Genomic DNA, 20,902 nt, shown 5'->3' on the forward strand with positions numbered 1-20,902 from the left:
AGTGACATGAAAAAGCTGTTTGCATTAGTTTCAGTATGTATGGCAGCTTAACAGTCTTGTTATTTTTCGTGACAAATCATGTAACTTGGCGGCTGGTCAGTTCTGTTGGGTTCATATTGTTATGGGGCAGGTGCAAATGTAAAAATGCAGCATTTGTATGGTGTGCTTAATGCTGTGAAAATGATTTTTTTTTTTTATGACACTTATCACTTGCCTCGTGTAAGACTACATCTGTAGTATAAAACAATGGACATAGTCGAATTAAAGAGTATTTGGGTTTCTCATTTTTGCCCTAAAATTTGTATTGTTATGTCTTCTTAATTTAAGCAACCTTTATTAACAATCTTTCATAAAATATTGATAATTAAGAATTTATATTTGAAATGAAAGCAGGAATATCGTGTGCAGTATGTAGTTAGAAACAAGATGATGTGCATTAACATAAAAAAATGATAATGAAATTTGCAATTACGAGATTTAGGTATTTCAAATGGAGTTAAAAAAAGGATAGCCAAGGCATGACTTGATCCAGTAATCCCTAATCTGCACCAGATTAGCAGTCCACCAATCGGTTTACCGATTCTGTCATACATCCAGTATGACGGTTTTTAAAATAAAAACGACATAGCTAAAGCATGATTAAGAAAAAACGTAGATGGCTGTTGAATATATTAAAATATCTCAAAGTTTCATTTAACATAACTTAGAAGTAAGATATCTAATATGTAAGTAGGACCTACTTCCAAGAGTGGACCACCACCAGTGCACATGTGCTGCAGCTTCTGACCAATCATTGTGTTTGTTTACATCAGCTTTATTCTTATGATGAACAGAGTATAGTTGCAACTAAGTGGATTTGTTGACTGTGGTAGTCAATCAGCAAACCACAGACTTTAGAAAAACTCAGACTACTGCGGTCTGGGAGTGGATTTAGTTTATACCCCACTTTGTACATTTTATTACTAGAAGACGGCAAGAGTGCACTCTTACAGTCAGGATCAGTTATTCGACTTGCCTTGCTGTGAAGAACAAAATTAGGTAAATAGACCTCCCAACTCTTGTATTCCACATCATAGCAGGTGAATGGTGGCGGAAAATGGAAGGAAGCTGCAGCTGCCGACTGTTGTTCGTTTTGCAACAGTTGTTACCACAGTTCTTGCTGTTGCTGCTGGAATTCCCACTGTTTTTGTTGCTGTTGCTGTTGTAGCTGCAGTTGCCACTACCACAACTTTTGAAATTCAGAATCCTAGCTTCACTGGAATAATTGCATGGTGGGAAAGTTTTCATCACCGCAGTTCTGTCCCATTCTTTATAGAGAGAAAGCAGTTCACATTCATTCGCACTGGCAGTAACACACGGACTGGAAGAACAAACAGATAGTTCCTGAGATTGATTACAATGGAGTAAACAGCTAATGAAAAACAAATCCAGAATGAGAAGTGTATACAAACAGCCCAGGGAGTGATCCAAATCAGAAACATAATACAGGCAAGGTCAAAACTCTACTGATCATTGGTTTGTACTTCAGGTGACAATGACTAGTGAAAGAGTGACTGGCAAGCTTGGGCCGCAGTATTTACAGGCAGTCTCGCACCAGCTGACGGCTTGACGTGACATGATCCAGCAAGGGTGCTCCAGCAAGGAGTGCTACCACAACCACAAGCAAGCTGTGGCTAGATTATGGAGCCTTATATCTCGTGATCTATCATCCATATCGATACTCTGGTGGGGGGGGATCTGAATCACGGTCTGATACTAAATTTTATAAACATGCTACTAGACAACGAGGTCACAAAAGAAGAGGTTTCTAAACCAGCAATGTAGAGATGAAGCTAATACGTGGGAGAAATTTTGTCATGACAAAATTTATTGCCAACATTGAGTACTACTTGGAGCAAAACTAATGAGTCAGATTATCCAGTACTAACAATGTGCACAATGCAAATTGTTCAACTGTCATGCCACATTTTGCAGCTTTTGCAGTTATCCACTCTATTACTACATTTTGAGCATGTTTGCAATGTTACTGCGACATGTGTGCACCCTACCTTGAGTCTCCTACTCAAATTGTATTAAAATTTGGGAACCAGAAATTTATGTATCTTCCTTTGGGAAATTTTTATATCTTCCTTTGGTTTTTTAGTTTAGCAAACTTGTTCACAAAAATTGAACAATATCTGATATGGTCAGCTGGGGACCATCAAAACCAGTTGACGTGGAATCCATCCTCTTAATTATATGAAGGTCTTTCAGATGTAAACAGAATATTTCTCATTTTTCGTGTGATTCAGAATATTTCTCATTTTTTGTGTGATTCACACAATTGACACTGTATATTATTTTTCCACTTAATTTCTACAGAAATAAAATTCTCTATTATGTTGGGAAATTCTTGATGCCTTTATCGAAAAGAGAGTTGGGACTGTCCAACTGAAAGTCCAGATGTATAACTCGTAGGCTGCTGTATTGTCAGTGAATATTGGCCCAAATATGTGCAAGCTACATCGTAATAAATGAAGATGGTAAGTAGTGTGATAAAAAGACATTTCCGTATAATTTCATAGGGCTTATACCTTGAAGTCTGGGGCAGTGCATAGCCATGCAGAAACAAAATTGATGAAATTTGGAAATCAACATACTGTTTAAAACCCAAAAGACAATTGCTAGAACTTTTTTTACTGACAGATGGCTTCTGGTTTGTAATTGGTCCCCTCTTTCAGCATTTTCTTACTGCGTCTCTACCTCGGATGACGGTCAGCAGTAAGTTGAAGACCACCCTTATGGTAGATAACAAAGTAGTCTGGACTTTCTCATTGTATACTTTATTGCTGTGTAAGGCATATATTTTAAGGCTCCCATAAACAAACAAACTTGTTTGTCAAATTAACCATTGTCTAGTCACAGATTTGTCAAACGAGCCTGTACACAACCAGCGTTTCTCAGTTCAACATCACTTCGAAGGAGGTGCTGTAAATGTTCAAGTATTTTAACAGTAATGAGAATGATCACAAATGCAGACAAAACAGTTCTGTGACTTTGTTTAAAGAAGAATCAGTAAACAAGATGCTGGCCCAGACAATGTTTTAAAATGAGAGAGAAATATACAAAGGAAAACCTGTTGACGTGTTACGCTCAGAAGCTGATGATGACACCTGCTTTCTGTGGATGGAGAGTGAAACCATCAATAACTTGTTTAGAGTCATGTCGCCCTCACACTGAAAAAGGAGATGCAAGTATGTGAAAATTTATTCTTTTCTGCTTGGTTCCCTAATGACATTTCATTAAAATACCACGTCATCATCCATGGAAGAACTGTAGAACTTCATTTTTTTTTATTTTTTTATTTCATCGCACTTCCACATGTATATTATGCGGAAAATACTGTTTTTCCTCTTAAAACCTGCCTGTGTAGTATAGGACTGGAAAAAATGTGACACTGCTGTCATTTTGGTGATTGGCATTGTTATTTTGTTTTTATCCTTGATTTTAGTTCCCATAGTTGTGGTAACTCACAGTACAGTGAGATAAATTATAATATAATTATTTTTACTAAAAATATATGCCAAAACATTCTCACAAACAATGTACGCCGTCTTGGAAAACTTTTCTCGTAAACACGGAGTATACTTAACAAACATATCAAACGGCACCATACACTGTCAAATGTTCGGTAAGCATGGTGAAGTTGGGCAGATTGATTGTGTGTGGGGGCCCTTTGTGCAATGAGAAATCTGGTAAGACGCAGATACGTGGGATGGGTATTACAACATTTCAAATTGATTTTAATACTGCACGTTAATGGGGTATGTTTTTGGTGTATTCAGGACAAACCCATAGGTTTCACAAGCAAGTAGTAGTGAAGTGACACATTCACACCCTCTACCATGATCAGTTGTGCACAGCAGTCAATCTCATTGTGTATTGTCATTGTGCAGGTATAGGGACACTACACAGTGTGTGTTATTTGCGAGCTCCCCCCCCCCTCCCCCCAACAACATCACAATAACTGCAGAGATTTTTTTTTTATTTATTTATTTATTTTTTTTTGCTCAATACACATATTGGCCGTTTACAAAATCCATCTGTAAACAGTGCTAGTAGTCTAGCTAAAATGTCTTGACATCTTTCTTCACAGGAGAACTAACAGTAATATGTTGTATAACAGAGGAATGTATACCCTGCTGTTCATAGTTGCCACTCGTGGGGAAATGATTGTATGATGGTGCTTAAGCTTGAGCCTTCTATGTACCCCACGTAAATCTGTCTATTACTCCACTACGTGTGGCCGAAGTACAAAAATCTGATCAATTTTTGTATAAACCTCTCCTGTAGCAGCAGCTGAAACAGAAAGTACAAAAGAATGGATGAATAACTGTGTGATAGTTCCACCATTATATCAAATATGTGACATGTGGCACAAAGAGAACTAAATTTGAGTTTAACATACTCCTTTACGACAGTACAAACTTCCACTGTGTCAAAGGAAGCTTTCTGGTAATCAGTGTGTGGTAGCTACACAAACACACTAGTCCATTGTAACAGCCACAAGAGCCTTTGAAAATAAGAAGTTGGAATTTCATGTTTCAGGCTAAAGAAGCCCAGGCATTATACAGCAGATAACGGACCAGGATAGTTGCATTTATTGTAGTAAAAAAAAAAAAAAAAAGTTTCTTACAGACTTGGACCACAACTAAATGTAGACTGTAATGAAAATTTCTGAGTCAGGTGTTATTAAGAGTAGTTCAGCATTTATTAGTGAGAATCATTATGTTTTTTTTTGTTTTATTGGTTATAATAGTTTAGTACTGTATGTAACAGACTTTTGTACCATTGTTTCAGGATAATTTAGAGCCAAATGTTGTGCCAGGAAATTTAGCAGTATTGCTACCTGCTGCTGGCTGTGAATGTTTCGATAGTGTTGTAGGAGGGGCATCTATCCACACTGCCCATTTTGCCCCTCTGATGTCCACAGACCAAGTACCTGCTCTCAGGGTGAGTTTCAGGTTATTGTATTGATGATCTACTGTGTTATCAGCATCATACAAAGGGCCAGGATGCTGATGATTATATTTGTAAAGTGTTAGGAACTATTACTGTTCGTTTATTTACTTCAGTTGTTCATACTAAAATACATGATATGTGGCGAGTATTGTAATTTTGAAATTGGTACTATGGTACCATGTTAATGCACCGATGTCACTTTTCCTGACATTTTAGCATGTTCAGCTGTACTAAAAAGGACACGTTTTGGAGTTGAATTTAATGTGTTGTGTCACTGAAACTGCATATTTTAATAATACAAATGTATAAACATGAAAACTACCAAATATGGTGCATCAGTTTCGCGAACACCAGAGCTTGGTTTGCTTCTGTCAGTCAGACATGTGACCTCAAGGAAATTGCACTGTTTTGTCATGTGAACACACAAACACCTTGCATTGAACACACATTGAAGTTCAGAATTAAAAAACCCTAGAAACATTAAGCATGAAATATGAATAAGTAGTAGTGGTAAATATTTTCGGATTAACTTAAAAACATTGCAGTATGATGCAAAGCCATGCTGTCACATACCTTGAATGGTCAGGAAGGTAATCTTGTCAGAGTCCCCAAAAGTTTTTCACCAAAAGTGGTAAAAAAAAAGCTGCTGGCATGGAATTGTAGCTGCCAGTCAGGGCTGCAGCACTCTGGAAGGAACTGCAGTTTCTGCAGCTGTGTAAAATTTACCTGTTGCGACAAAAACATCATTAATAGTTCTTCCATGTGATATGCTCTGTGAAATGTGTACCCAGGTAGGTAACGTAAAAAAATTTCAGTCTTTTTGCCAAATCATGGGATGGCACCTCTAATGTCTCACAATGTTCTCTCCATGTTTTGCATGTGAATGGAATGATCTATTAGATGCACAAAGTTCACATTATGGTTGATGCTTTAAGGGCTGAAAACTGTCAGCACCATGAGTTTTGTATTACTTCCAACTGTCACTTACAGTGCTCATCCAATGAAATATCTTTTCTACAATTATTCCTATCATGATTCACGTAGTTTGTGCTTCCACAAGTAGAAGGAAGGCTTCTGTAGATTGACTCCGAATTCCACCAGACACACATTGCCTGATGATTTGACGACATTTGCCGTGTTTCTTTTCCCCAGATTTTGTATCGTACATTTAAACGACAGTACCTGATTCCCCGAATGCTTGTGAACTGTTAATTGGTCCACCCAATACACCCTTCATGACAGATGGAAGACCAGTCACAACAGTTTCCTCTCTTTTGCATTTTTTCTCTATGCCATTTTATACAAGCTTTTTTTAGTTAACAATACAAGGAAAGGGATAGATTGCTACTCACTGTAAACATGACACATTGAGTTGCGAACAGGCGTAACGAGAAGACTATTACACACTTAGCTTTCGGCCAAAGCATTCCTTGGTAAAGGAAACACACACTTCCATTCACACAAGCAAGCAAACCTCACATGCATACCACCACCACCTCTGACAGTCTGGACTTGAATGCAGCTGTCACGTGGAATGAAAGCAGCAGGGAAGAGGGAGGAATAACAGAGTACAGCTGGGGGGAGGAGGGGGGGGGAGAAGAGAGCTGTCTAGTGAGGTGTGCAGGGACTGGATGGAGACATGACAAGACTACCACCAGGTCCAGTGTTGGGAGGCTGTGGAGCAGGGAGTTCAGAGTTGGGGGGAGGGCAGGTGGGAAGAAGGAAAGGAGAGGAGCAGTGCTGGGGAAAGTTGGACGGATGTTTGACGAAGGATGGCACACAATGAGGACAGCGAGGGGATGTGAATAGGAGAGCAAATTATAGGAAAGGGGATGGAAACTGTTGAGTGGAGGGTGCCGGGCCAGTAGGTTCTCATAGGTTGTGGTCAGAATAATGTGCAATTCAGAAAAGCTGTAGGTGGAAGGGAGCATTCAGATGGTCTGGGTTGTGAATCAGCCATTGAAATAAAACATGTTATGTTCAGCTGCATGTTGTGTCCTGGGTAGTCTACTTTGCTCTTGTCCACAGTTTGGCATTGGCCATCCACCCTGGTGGACAGCTGGTTGGTAGTGGTAGCTGTGCAGTGATTGCAGCAGAGCTGGTATGACATGGCTGCTTTTACAGGTGGCCGGGCCTCTGGTGGGGGAGGATAAGCCTGTGACAGGGCTGGAATAGGAAGTGCTCTGTGGGAAGATTGGGTAGGTCTTGCACTTGGGTTTTTCACAGTTATGATCCCTGTGGTGCGGGTTTGGGATTGGGAGTAGTGTATGGATGCGCTAGGATGTCATTGAGGTTGGGTTGATGATGGAACACTTCATTAGGAGAGGTGGCAAGGATGCCCCCTATGTGAGGGCATTATGATAGATAATTGAAGCTCTGATGAAGGATGTGGTTCAGTTGTTCCAGTCATGGGTGCTATTGAATGACAAAGGGGGCACTGCTTTGTAACTGTTTCATGGGGGGTGGTGGAATGATTGGGAGAGAGTGAGGAAATGGGATGGGCAGTCTGTCTATGGATTAGTTCTGGAGGATAGTGCCTGTTTATGAAGGACTTGACGCGACCTTCAGCGTTCTGGGCAAGGGAGTTCTTTTCACTGCAGATATGCTATACCTGGCTTGGCTGACCAGGCTGTATAGTAGGGCTGTCGAAATGCAGGTACTGTTGGTGGCTGTAGAGAGGTGTGTATGGAACCATCAGAGAAGACATCAGCATCCAGGAAGGTGGCATGCTGCATTGAGGAGGACTAGGTAAAGTGAATGGGAGAAGTGTTGAGGTTGTGAAGGAATGAGGATAAGGTGTCTTGGTGGTGAGTCCAGATCATGAAGATACCATCAGTGAACTTGAACCAGACTGGGTGTTCGGTGTTTTGGGAGGCTAGGAAGATCTCCTTTAGATTGCCCATAAAAAGGTTGGAATATGGGGTTAGCATGTGAGTGCCCATGGCTGTGCTCGGATTTGTCTGTGTGCCTTTCTTTCAAAGGAGTAGTGGTTGTGACTCAGGATAAAGTTTGTATGCTGTATGAAGAATGAGGTAGCAGGTTTGGAGGCTGAAGGACATTGGGAAAGGTAGTGTTCCGTAGTGGCAAGACCATGGGTATGAGGCCTGTTGGTGTATAGGGAAAGGGCATAAGCAGTGACACATAGAGTACAGGAGGTGAAGTGGTGGGGATGGTGAAGATTTAATGAAGGAAGTGGATGGTATCATAGACGTGGGAGGCTAGTTAAATTTCGGCTACATGATAAATCAGTCAAATCTAATGACCATAAATTCAACTAAATACCTAGGAATTACAATTACGAACAACTTAAATTGGAGGGAACACACAGAAAATGTGGGAAAGGCAAACCAAAGACACTGTTTTATTGGCAGGACACTTAGAAAATGTAACAGATCTGCTAAGGAGACTGCCTACCGTATGCTTGTCTGTCTTTTTTTAGAATACTACTGATACATAGGATTGGCGGAATACATCGAAATATTGAAAGAAGGGCAGCACGTTTTGTATTATTATGAAATAGGGGAGAGAGTGTCACTGAAATGATACAGGATTTGGGGTGAACATCATTAAAACAAAGGCATTTTTCATTGTGGTGAAATCTTCTCACGAAGTTCCAGTCGCCAACTTTCTCCTCTGAATGCAAAAATATTTTGTTGACACTGACCTACATAGAGAGAAATGATCACCATGATAAAATAAGGGGACTCAGAGCTCATACGGAAAGATATAGGTGTTTGTTCTTTCCGCGCACTATACGAGATTGGAACAATAGGCACTTAAATGTGATTTGCCGAGTATGTATGTAGATGTAGATGAATGATTCACTCAAGGAAGAACATCTCAAGCACACATGACCACTACCTCCAGCAGCTGGGACTGAAATACAACTGTCACGTGGAACGAAAACAAAAGCAGCAATTTGGAAGGGATGGGGAAGAGGAAGGGATAACAGAGTATGGCTGCAGGGAGAGAGGAGCACTCTCTACTGGAGCATGCAGGGACTAGATGGAGGCATGACAAGATTGCACCAGGTGCAGCTTCAAAAGGTTATGCAGTTGGGAGTTGGGGGGGGGGGGGGGAGCAGGGTAGAGGAAAGAAGGGCGAGTGCTTTGGCAAAGGGCAGCACACAGTGAGGGTGAGGGGACATGAATAGAGGGAAGGTCATAGGGCAGGAGGCGGAAACTGTTGGGTGGATGGTGCGGGGACCATAGGTTGAGGTTGGGATAGTTTTGGGAATGGAGCATGTGTTGTAAGGATAATTCCCATCTGTACAGTTAGAAAAGTGGTGATGCAGGGGACTATCCAGATAGTCTGGGTTGTGAAGCAGCCATTGAAATTAAGCATGTTATGTTCAGCTGCATTTTGCTCTTTGCTGCAGTTTATTGCTGGCCGTTTATTCTATTGGACAGCCACTTGGTAGGCACGCCAAAGAAAAACCTGCGTAATGACAGCAGCAGGGTTGGTCTGCTCCTGTCAGGCCCTGCACGCACTATTGTGTGTTTGTAGTTTTGCCTGCTGTATTTGCTAGGAAATTCAGGCCTGTACTGTACAATCGTGGTGGGTGGGAGTTGAGATGTGGGAAGCCTTTTATTTCCACAATTGATCACTGGAGGGCACCAGCAGTCATCATCAGACATTTGGTTTGAGTTATGGTGGTGGCCAAGAAGCACACATTTGACTGTTTGTCTGTGATATCATAAGGAAAGTTGCTACTCAACATATAGTGGAAATGCTGCTTTGCTAAACCTGTAAGATGCAGATGATTTAAGCAATGATGATGATATCATTGATTCTGCTTCACTCTAAACTGCAAAGAGAAATGCGGAAACTCCCGGAAAAATTTTTCTGGTTTGTTGTCAAAAAGTGAAGATTTTTAAGAAGCATCCACTTCACAACTTTCCTTCTAATAATACTGTTACATTCCATTCTAGATTTTCCATTGCATTGTCATAAGTTTGGTTTAGATAGTTTTCATGACTTAAATCTACTTAAATTTGATCATATTAAGCAAATATCTTATAAACTGTTCATTTAATTGAAAATTATTGGAAATATAAATGGAAACATTTGCACATGCACAATTGTGTGTGTATTGGGCCTAATGTTAAATTTTTAAGACCAAAGCATGTTGACAAAGTGCTTATATCTGTGTTTGTTTCAACATATTTTTCTGTTATGTCTGACAGCCAGTTGGTTTTATCATTACTTTGTCATTACTTTGATATCATCACCCGTCTAGAAATTAATTGAAAAAGAAAATTAAATTATTGGTTTCAGCACATCTGAGTGATTCTGCGATCACTGCTTTGCTAAACCTGTAACATACAGATGATTTAAGCAATGATTATGATACCCTTGATTCTGCTTTGCTCCCAACTCCAAAGAGAAATGCAGAAATTCCTGGAAAAATTTGTCTGGGTTGTCGTCATAAAGTGAAGATTTTGAAGAAGCATCCACGTCACAGTTCAGTGAAAATGACATGTAACAACAAAACCTGTAGAACATAAACCAGCAACATTATAAGCAACACCAGGAGGAACAAAACACATGTTTTGGCTACAGCTGCACTAGCAAATGTTAAAAAATCAGGTCAACGGAATATTTGGAGAAAGAAGCATTTTCTCAGGTGCCACTATCTTCTGAAGGTCAAACAGAGCAGTACACCTTACCACCTACCTATGTTAAAGCAGAGGTTTGTTTGTGTACAATATTTTTCAAGAAAAATTTAATTTCATTTGTTTCAGGATGTTGTCAAAGTTATAAATCCAGCATCTTATTTCCTAAATCATTTCAATGAACAATTGTATCAAGAATCTGCAGTCTTCAGAGACATTTACTACTTGATCAAAACAAAGCAACAACTTGCAACGTTCGCAGGAAATCGAGAAGTTGTTCAGTGTGCCCATCAATTGTATGCAAGTGCAGTCAGTCAATGGAAGGAAGTTGTGTGTGTGTGTGTGTGTGTGTGTGTGTGTGTGTGTGTGTATCAGCAGATGGAGACGTATTGCACACGTAAACTGAGGAGATGCTAAACATAAATTTACATCTGGTAGACATGAAATAAGAATTCATTATAGGAATGACAGTAAAGCAAATAAACCTCTAATGAAAGACATAAATTATTTGCTGCTATCTGGATGGCCATCGAGGGATTGATGATCATTTTGAAACAGGAGGAGGACATTTATTATAGTTGAAACTGAAAGATATAAACCATCATGTTCACACTCACAGATAAGAGATTAGACAAATTTGATCAATGGCCTGTTGTTGATGGTTTAGAATCTACAAGAAGTTACCAAAAAATCCATTGCAAATGGCTTTCAAGAACAAAATTCAATAGATGTGATGTGTACCTGTGTTTACCCAAATATGTCAGCTGCTCTTGCTTGCATCACAGAAAGGAATGTGAATGAAAACATGACTAGGTTACTGCGTGTATATCGTAAAAAATGCTGTGGTAAAGGACCAAACAGGCAATTGTGCAGTTCCAAAATTTTGAGAAATTTCTGAAAATAATTTTTTCTAACAAATTGCAGACTGGTTTTTACACCCTAAAAATTTCTATTTTCAAAATTGCGCGTAAAAGGCAACCCAGGGTCTGAAGGAGATACGTCATGGCCGCTTTCGCTGGTGGCCTGGCCTCTGCTGCGGTAGAATAAGCCTGTGTGACAGGACTGGAATAGGAGGTGCTCGGTGGCTGAATTGGGCAGGTCTTGCACCTGGGTCTTCCACTGGGATATGATCCCTGTGGTGAGGGGATGGGATTGGCATAGGGATGGACTAGGAGGTTGAGTGGGTGGGGGAATACCACTTCAGGAGGGGTGAGAAGGATCTTTGGTAGGATGTGCCTCATGTCAGGGCATGATTATAGGTAACCAAAGCCCTGATTAATGATGTAATACAGTTGTTCAAGTCAGGGTTTGTGTTGGGTGATGAAGGGAGCATTCCTTTTGTAACTGTTTCATGGGGTAGTGGGAGAATTGGGAGTGCGTGAGGGAATGTTAAGAAAGATCTGTTTGTGGACTAGGTCTTGGGGGGGGGGGGGGGGTTGTATCACCTGTTTGCCTGTTTGTGAAGGCTTTGGTGAGACTTATGGCATTCTGGCAAAGGGAATTCCTTTCACTACAAATACGCAGTCCCCAGCTGGGCAGGTTGTATGGGACAGATTTTTTGGTGTGGAAGGGATGACAGCTGTTTAAATGCAGGTGCTGTTGGTGGGGTTTAATATGGATAGAGGTGTGAATGGAGCTATCATACAGTAGGGTGGCATGCTGTGTTGGGGAGGACCAGGTAAAATGTGTGTGAGAGAAGGTGTTGAGGTTGTGAAGGAATGAAGATAGGTTGTCTCTTCTTATTTTTTGTTGAAAATCTGTAGTATGACACTTGACAAATGAAGAAAAGTAAACTGGAGAACTAAAATTCCTCAAGTAAATATTCAGTTATTGTTGGATATCTGTCATCAACCCTTTTGATGGACAATCAGGCAATGGGTACCAAGCAAGATGACACAAGGGTAAGATATGGTTGACGGATACTTCAAAAGGACACCACCAGTTTCCATCCCCACACCCTCTCAATGCGAGCTTTTGTTCAGTCTCCTTAATGACATTGTTATTCATGGGACTTTAAACCCTAATAGTCATCTGTTCCTTTATTTTCTGTCTGGCTGTACTTTATGGTAAGTTGTGTGTGAGAAGATAAAATTTGGAACGTAAGTTGATTTCAACACTACTCTCAATTACTACCTTAGTGGCCCCCAAATGTATTATTAAATGCAGATCTCTTGTCAGTTTGTTTCCTCCTCTACGAGAAATTTCTTAGTATACATACAATCTATACTGCTACGTAAAGGCAAGTCATCATTTAATGTTGTTACCATAAGTCTCGGAAAGGTCTTGACAGATTTACTTCAGATTTTCACACAATATTCTAATTAACATTCAGATTGAGTAGGCCGTATACACTGATCAGGCAGAAATTATGACCACCGACATACTATTGAAATAAACCCATCCAGATGATAACAGCGCCAACTGGTGAAAAGTCACTGCTTGTCAGACATATGCACTTTGCATGTAGTATCGGAGAGCATGCTGTCTGTGTGTAGAATGGGCAAGGCTCTCTGTCTATCTGAGTTTGACTGAATGCAGATTGTGATGGCCCAGAAACTCTGCACGAGCATTTCGGAAACTGCACTACTTGTTGGGTGTTTGAGGAGTTCTGTGGTGAGTGTCTTCAACACGTGGTGAAACCCAAGTCCAGACATTGTGAGATTGAGATGCCTTCTCTCATTACAGATGTCATACATTGTAAGCTGGGCAGACTGGTAAAACAGGACAGGCAGCAAACTGTATCAGAACTAACATCAGACTTTAATGCTTGGCGGAGTACAAGTGTATCTGAATGCACATTGCACCAAACACTCCTAACGAAGTGCTTCCCCATCCGACGACCCACGCTTGTGCCAATGTTAACATCACGACATCAGCAACTATGACTGTAGCTGGCACTTTGCCATCGGCAACTGGATGTTGGTACAGAGGAAGAGCGTTGCATGGTCTGATTAATCCCGATACCTTCTTCATAATGCCAAAGGAAGGACATGAATCAGTCATTCTCCAGGGGAACAGATCCTTAACACCTGTACTGCGGGACAGAGAGAAGCTGGCGGCAGCACCATTATGCCCAGGGGAACATTCACGTAGGCATCCATGGGTCCAACAGATGTGGTGCAAGGCACCATGATGACCAAGGAGTATCATACACTAGTTGCAGACAATGTACACCCCTTCATCACGATAATGTTTCCCGATGTTGGTGGCATTTTTCAACTGGATAATACACCGTGTCGTAAGGCCAGGAGTGTGTCGAGGAACACGGTGGCAAGTTCCAATTGATGTGCTGGCCCCTTAACTCTCTAGATCTGAACTTGGTCAAACACAGTGAACATTAATAAAAGCTGACAAACTGCAGGAATGGATTCCTGACTGGAAATGGAGAAAAGAAGATACTACAAATATGTCTCTGGAAATGGAAGGTGTGTGTCAATGACAAATCTTCCCAGAATGCAGTACAGAGCTGCATCGCATCCACGTCACAACAGATGTTCAAAGTGGTCTCCGTGGGATGCAGTGCACATGTTCACGCCTTGCATAATGGATTGCCGCACTCTCATGCACATTTTGACCTCTCTCCAAACAGCATCACAGGTGTCGTGAACATGCTGTTGAAAGTGTCTGCACATCAGGAACTAGTTGAGCATACACAGGACTTTCCACATGCCCTTACCTCAAGGTAAAAATCTGAGGGGTTTAAGTCTGCTGATCTAACAGGCCATGTTATAGGGCCTCTGCATAATATCCAGTGTCCAGGGAAGATTTTCATGAGGTGAGGTGTCTGCAAACAGTAATGCAGAAGTGGGGGGGTGTGCTTTGTTGTGCAGAAACCACATAATATGTCTATTGCCAAAGGCACTTTCTCAAGTAGCCCAGGCAGAGTATCTGGTGGAAGTTCAGGTGCATTCCTCCATCTAGATCTTGTGGAATAATGACTGGTCCAAGGATATGGTCATGAAGAATCTCCGCCAACACATCGACAGTTAACTGATGCAGATGAGATGTTTCAACCATCCCCCAATGATTGATTGATGCCAATTCTGGTAAAGTTTGATTTGTTGGTAAAGAAGACTAATGACAGAAATCCCATAATGGTGATGGTTTGGTGGAAAAATTATTAACAAAATCCTTCCTGTAGAGGGAAATCCACTGCTGATAATCCTTGCACTCATTGCAGCTGGAAGACACAGTAGTGGTTGTCATGCAGTATACACATAATTAATTGTTGGTGGTCATCTCTCTGAAAGAACCCATGGTCACAAACATGCCCGAAGAGGATTTGAAATTTTGTGTGATGTGATTGGTGTCTGTGAGGGTACTCATTTTTGTGCAGCCTCTCAAGCATTTCCGTATGCTTGGCCGTACCCAAGCAGCATCTCACCTTCTTCCCGACGTGAATACTGGAAATACCAGACCATTCTGCTGCGTACAGTACGCTGTGTCAATCACACTGCCTGCAACACACAAGGAACACGCGATATGTGGTCAGAGGAACTTTCATTCATCAGTGCCTTCTACCGTGCCAATGATGCATTTCCGGACACATGTTCATAGGACTTTTTTTTTCTCCATCTCAAGTCAGGAATCCATTCCTGCAGTTTGTTGGTTTTATTAATGTTCACCCTGTGCATGTATCTGTGTGTGTGTGTGTGTGTGTGTGTGTGTGTGTGTGTGTGTGTGTTACATTGTGGTGTAAAGCAAGTAGTGTATGCTGGGACATCAGCACAACATGTTGTATGTTTTAATTGTACGTTATTTTATTTGTGACACGCTGATGTTCTCTGCCACTTTTATTTGACGCAACATCACTATGTGACTTTCAGTGTTGTAGCAAGCATATACATCTAACAATGTTAAAAGATTCAATGATGACAGCGTAGATATTCAGACTTGCACTAAAAGTCTTTAACTAAAAAAATTTCAAAAGGGAGAAAATAATTGCACTTGGTTAAACAGCAGATATAAGAAAACAAACACACACACACACACACACACACACACACACACACACACACACACACTTTAACTGTTAGTTCTATTGAGCTAGAATTTGAAGAAGGCAATTTACACAAATATCAGCTGTCAGCACACAGACAACAGTAACAAGTGGAATCAAATACACAAAATGCATTCTTACGTGGGAGCTCACAGCAAGTGGCTGGCAAACCAACAGCTTTTAATGTTAAAGCTGTCAAATCAGAGTAGAGACTTGTGTCTGCACTCAGATCCAATTATAGAGAGTGCACAAAATTTTGAACTTCAGGTATCAGATAAACATCAAACAGGCAAGCAAGGGAAGACAGTTAATTTGAATAATTCACTACACTGTATGAATGACCACTGTGCAAATTCAAAACAATCAGAATCTTACAATTTAGACAGCAGAGCACCAGTAAGTGAATTTAAATAGAAAAACCCTGTTAATAGAATACCAACCAGTTTACGTATCTGATCTGGATGTCTGCTCTGGTCCATCAGAGCTGACAGTACTCTGCCCCGTATTACAAAAATGGTGGCACCTTAGGTGTACCCGGACACACCAGATTTAAATGACAATGACAGTATTCTAGAACCGGAGAATAATATATTGTATTAACACACGGAATGTAATTTACCAAATCGCTTAGCAGCACGCACCCTGTCACAGTTGCCTCATAATCCTGCTAAACCAACATGTTGTATGACATTTGCACTTACAGCGCCAAAATAAGTGCTAGAACAAGCAGCAGGAGTAACATAACCACTACTCACTATTAACATTACATCGGATAGAGCAAGCTCACAATAGTTTGTCTGTAGGAAGTCTGGGCATTGAATCGTACGATGTGATATGCAGTTCCAGGGCAGCAGGAAGGCAAAGTTCCTATTTACACACTGCAGGATCTGTCCTTGTCACACCATAGAGCCTTCTGCACCAGAAGCCTGCAATACCTGTGCCTAATGATGCTGGGAGATGCCACATACTACCGGATTCCCTGCACGGTTGCTCAGACACTGCTCTTGCATTCCCACTTCGTGCACCACTATTTGAACACTTCTCATGTCAGAGACTGGGCACACCCAGGATGCCACATGGAACCTTCCTGAGGCAGTGGTGGTAGTTTGAATAGAATTGATATTGACATATCAGTCTCCCAAGATAGAGATGGGGTAAGGGGCTAAAAGAGACAAGTTTAGTACATCTGTTTGCTGTCTGCTGGATCTCCCAGCTTAACCTTATTCACTTGAACACTGACCTTGCAATGCATCTGCAAATACTCCATAAGAAAGTTAACAGGTGACAGAACTTGGAACACCCTGCATGGGCGTACAAATTGGGGCAGCTTCTTCACAGTGATCACATCCGTCCCTTTACTCTCTTCCCAGACATCCATTCTTTATGTAAATGGTGTCCCCCCACTGCCTTTTGCACTGCATGCCGCCTCCCGGTTACAAATTCATGTCCGTCTCTGTTAGTTGCGGCTGATATGCTTGTGCACCAAGTCTTTCAGCGACCAGACGTTGCTCAGGGGTGCGTTAATATCATATGTCAGCATTAGCTGAGGGGGCATCATTTTATGTGACTCGTGGTTCGCTGTGTTAAAAGCCATGCTCAGCCATCTCAAGAAGCTGTCCCATACACACTGAGACTGTAATTGGTAAATCATGAGTGATGATTTGAGATTTTGGTTTATCTGTTCCACGGAGGAGGACTGTGGGCAGTATGGTTTTATTGTAATGTGCCTGATACCAAGTTTGAAATAAAATACCTGAAATCCCCATGACTTAAATGCTGGCATGTTGTTACTTACAAGTGCCCTAGGAGTACCAAAACTCACAAAGATGTCTGATACATGCTTCACTCTGTATGCAGTAGTGGTCTATCTACAGGGAATCGACCAAATGAGCCTGGTGAACGTATCTGCAACAACAAATACAAATCTGTTTCCAGCCTTAGTGTGTGGGAGGGGTCTCGACAGATAGTTTGTCTGTGGGATGTATCTCTCTCTCAGGGTGGAGTGTAAAAGAACCATTCTTATCAGTGGCGTCAGTGTTTTCCCCACTTTCACTCCTGACATTTTGAAACTACTTCTTGAATGTTCTTGCCCTTACCTTTCACACCATCTGTTCATTGCTTTTAATTTTCGTTTTGTGGTCCACTATTTTCCTGGGCAGGTAAATTGAATTCATCATATCTTGTCTTGGAGTATAAAATTCCCTTTTCTAATGTATGCCTGTCAACTTGATGTCCCTTCCTACCCTTCCTTCAGCTGATCGTCCCTTTCTTTTTTCCTCACTGAGGTTAGAGAATAATTTTGGAACCTCAGTCAACGTGGGTCATGGGCATCTCTGCCATCACTGCAGCTACTGGTGCCTTCTCTTCTCCATTAGGTGTTTCTTCCTTGGGACTAAACATGTGACTCAGTGCACCAACAATGGGGTTCTGGGTGCCATTGGTATGGACCACAACTTCAGATTGGAAGGATGATATGTGCACTGCCCGTCTTGATATTTGGCTGATCTTTGGCAGTTTGACCAGCACCCAGCTCAACGTTTGGTTGTCTGTCTCTGGTTTGAAGTGGCGGTGCTACAGATAAAATTTAAATCTTCCTAGGGTAAACAGTACAGCCAGCACTTAAAGTTAACAAATGAAGTAGTGTTTCCCCACCCCTGGCAGTGCCCTGGAGGCATAGGCTAAGGGAGGGTGTGCACCGCCCTGCTCCTGCAGGACAACAGCTGCAATGCCTCCGTTTGAAGCATCAACCTGTACAATGAAAGGTAAATTAAAGTCAGGCTTACATAACACTTGGGGCCTCATTAAGGGCACATTTCAGTGTGTTGAAAGATGTCTGTTGTGATGCCCCTCACTCAAACTTTGCGTCTTTTTTTCCAAAATGGTGAGGCCAAATGGCAAAATTGGGGACGAACTTTCTAAAAAAATTGGCCCTGCCAATGAATCGAGCAATCTGATTCTTGTTGTGGGAACTTGTGCACAGTGATCATCCTTGACTGGCCCATGCTGACTCCTGTGGCTGACATGATGCATCCCAAGAAGAAAATTTTCTTGCAAGCTGGCGTTAACATTACTTGGTTTTATTTTCGAGGCAGGTTGCCTCAGCTGCCACAAGATGTCACCCAAGTGTTCCAGGTGGTGTTCAAAGCTCTTTTTATAAATGAAAATGTCACACACTAAACTTTAAATCCCTCAGCACAATCTTAACAAACAAGAAAGCACTATGGCCCAGGCGGACAGACCATGTGGCACTCTGTTGAATTCAAACATATTGTAATCCATGCAGAATACTGTCAGTGGTTTAGAGTCCTCTGTTAAAGCAACTTGGTAATAAGCATGATTTAGATTTAGTACTGTAAAGTTCTTGACTCCACTGAACCAAGTGAAGCAGTTGCAAAGATCTGACAACAACACTGACTTCGTTACCACCTTTTGGTTCAGTGCTCAGTAATCAGTTATTGGCTGGAATCCTATGTTGTTCTGTTTAGGCGTGAGAAAAATGGGAGCTGCATATGGTGACACTGATAGTCTGATAACCCCATCCTTTAGTAACTGTTTCACTATTTTATACAATTTGATCATTTTAGGTTGTGACAATCTGTAAGGTACCTGTCACCCCAGGACTTGGTTGGTCAATTGGATTTTATACACAATTTTGTTTGTAACTTCCAGTCTGTTGGTGAGCACCTTGGAGAATTGTTCCAAAACTTCAATTAATTGCCTGGCTTTATACTCTGACAAATGCCCCACATTGACCTCGGAACTTCTAGTTTGGACCTGACTTACACCCATTGAGTCCCAATGCCTGTAGAACTTAATTTTGGTGGCAGGGGAAAATTTAAAACCTAAGTCATGACTGACATAGTCCAATATGCACCCTGTACCCATTAAAAAATAAAGACACAACCACTAATTTAATTAAAAGCCCCCTTAACTATTAAAAACCAGTACAACCAAGTAAAATCTCCTATCCTAAGCTTAAATCTAATTTTACCAGCCACCTGCAATGGGTTCTCTGTCATGGAGTTGCATTTCCCTTTGACTCGTGTTCCCGCTGAGGCAACTTGGCTATCTGCGTATGTTTGCAAAACCAGTCATAATCTAGTAAGAAGATACTGCTGCCTGAGTCCACTAGTGCACTCAGTGATACAGCTCCAATTAGTGTGCACATAATCTGCTAACCCGCCTAGCGGTTTCCAGGAACCCTACCCCTGTGCTTGGTCCTGGCATTTGTCGTTCTGACACTGTTTCATCAGGTCTTTGCAATCCCTCACCAGGTATAGTGTATAGCTGCACCTAAAAGAGTCACATGTTATGTCCCTCTTTATGTCCAAGTTCCCAGACCAGTCTCCGAAGCACCTGTTATGGTTATCTGGTAGCCTCTCGCAGCCCCGCTTCTCATCACCATCTTTGTGATTTTTGATACTCATTATCATACCATCCAAGTAGAAAATGAGCACAGCTTGTTTAAAAATATGGCATGCGAGTGATCCTTCGGCCGCATGCCTTTGAAGACACTCGCGACAGTCTCTTCCTTGCTAATGTCTAGAGATACGCAGTTCTAGGCCCTTGCACATGCTCTGTATAGAAGTCTGTAAGTTATAGGAGTGCTCTTCAATCAAGTCTCCAAGCCCATGTGTCCCTATACAATCAAATAAAATTCTTCTATGGAGTGCAGGAAACAAACCACCACCTTCCAGATTTTCCGTGGTCAATTTAGCTAATTGCCCTGTGCTAGTGGGTAAATAAAGCTTGCACACTACCTTGTGTGGTATTTACAGTGTTTCGGCTAGGTTTTGTAGTTCCACCAGTAACCAGATACCTCCACAGTATGATTGATATTACTGATCGGCAAGGTGCGGATATTTTGAATGACCGAAAGCAGGGGATTTGGTACTTTACTTAGTTGGTCTGAAACATCTATTCGCACCTCCACCTCCTGTGCCCTTCACCTTACTCGCTCTCCTGCTACTACTTGACGAAGGACATAAGCTGTTATATTGCTATGACATCCTCCTGCAAGCTTTTAACCTCAGTGATCTACTTAAGTATTTTATCAGTTAGCTCAATATCCTTAATCGTATTTGAGATATGATCTATAAGAGTGTTCAGCTGCACGAGGCGGAGGTACCGTGCAGTGTACCTATCACACTGATAGTTTCACTAAAAGTGTTAAATGCTGAACACTTTGACCCAGTGGGGTGGCACAGTGATTAACATTGTGGACTCTTCCATTCAGTAGGATGACGATTCAAATACCCATCTGGCCATCCAGATTTAGATTTTCTGT

General features: G+C 41.4%; 1 protein-coding gene across 2 annotated transcripts in view; it reads left to right on the forward strand.

The window, feature by feature from the left end:
* Nucleotides 1-20,902, forward strand: part of LOC126236371 (protein Gawky) — a 274,769-nt gene that overhangs the window by 89,214 nt on the left and 164,653 nt on the right. For both annotated transcript variants that reach the window (XM_049945615.1, XM_049945616.1), the window contains one exon: nucleotides 4,840-4,992. In XM_049945615.1, coding sequence (XP_049801572.1) covers nucleotides 4,840-4,992 — 153 coding nt within the window. The remainder of the gene's footprint in view (nucleotides 1-4,839; nucleotides 4,993-20,902) is intronic.

The sequence above is a fragment of the Schistocerca nitens genome, chromosome 2, assembly GCF_023898315.1.
Source record: "Schistocerca nitens isolate TAMUIC-IGC-003100 chromosome 2, iqSchNite1.1, whole genome shotgun sequence".
Classification (NCBI taxonomy): Eukaryota; Metazoa; Arthropoda; class Insecta; order Orthoptera; family Acrididae; genus Schistocerca; species Schistocerca nitens.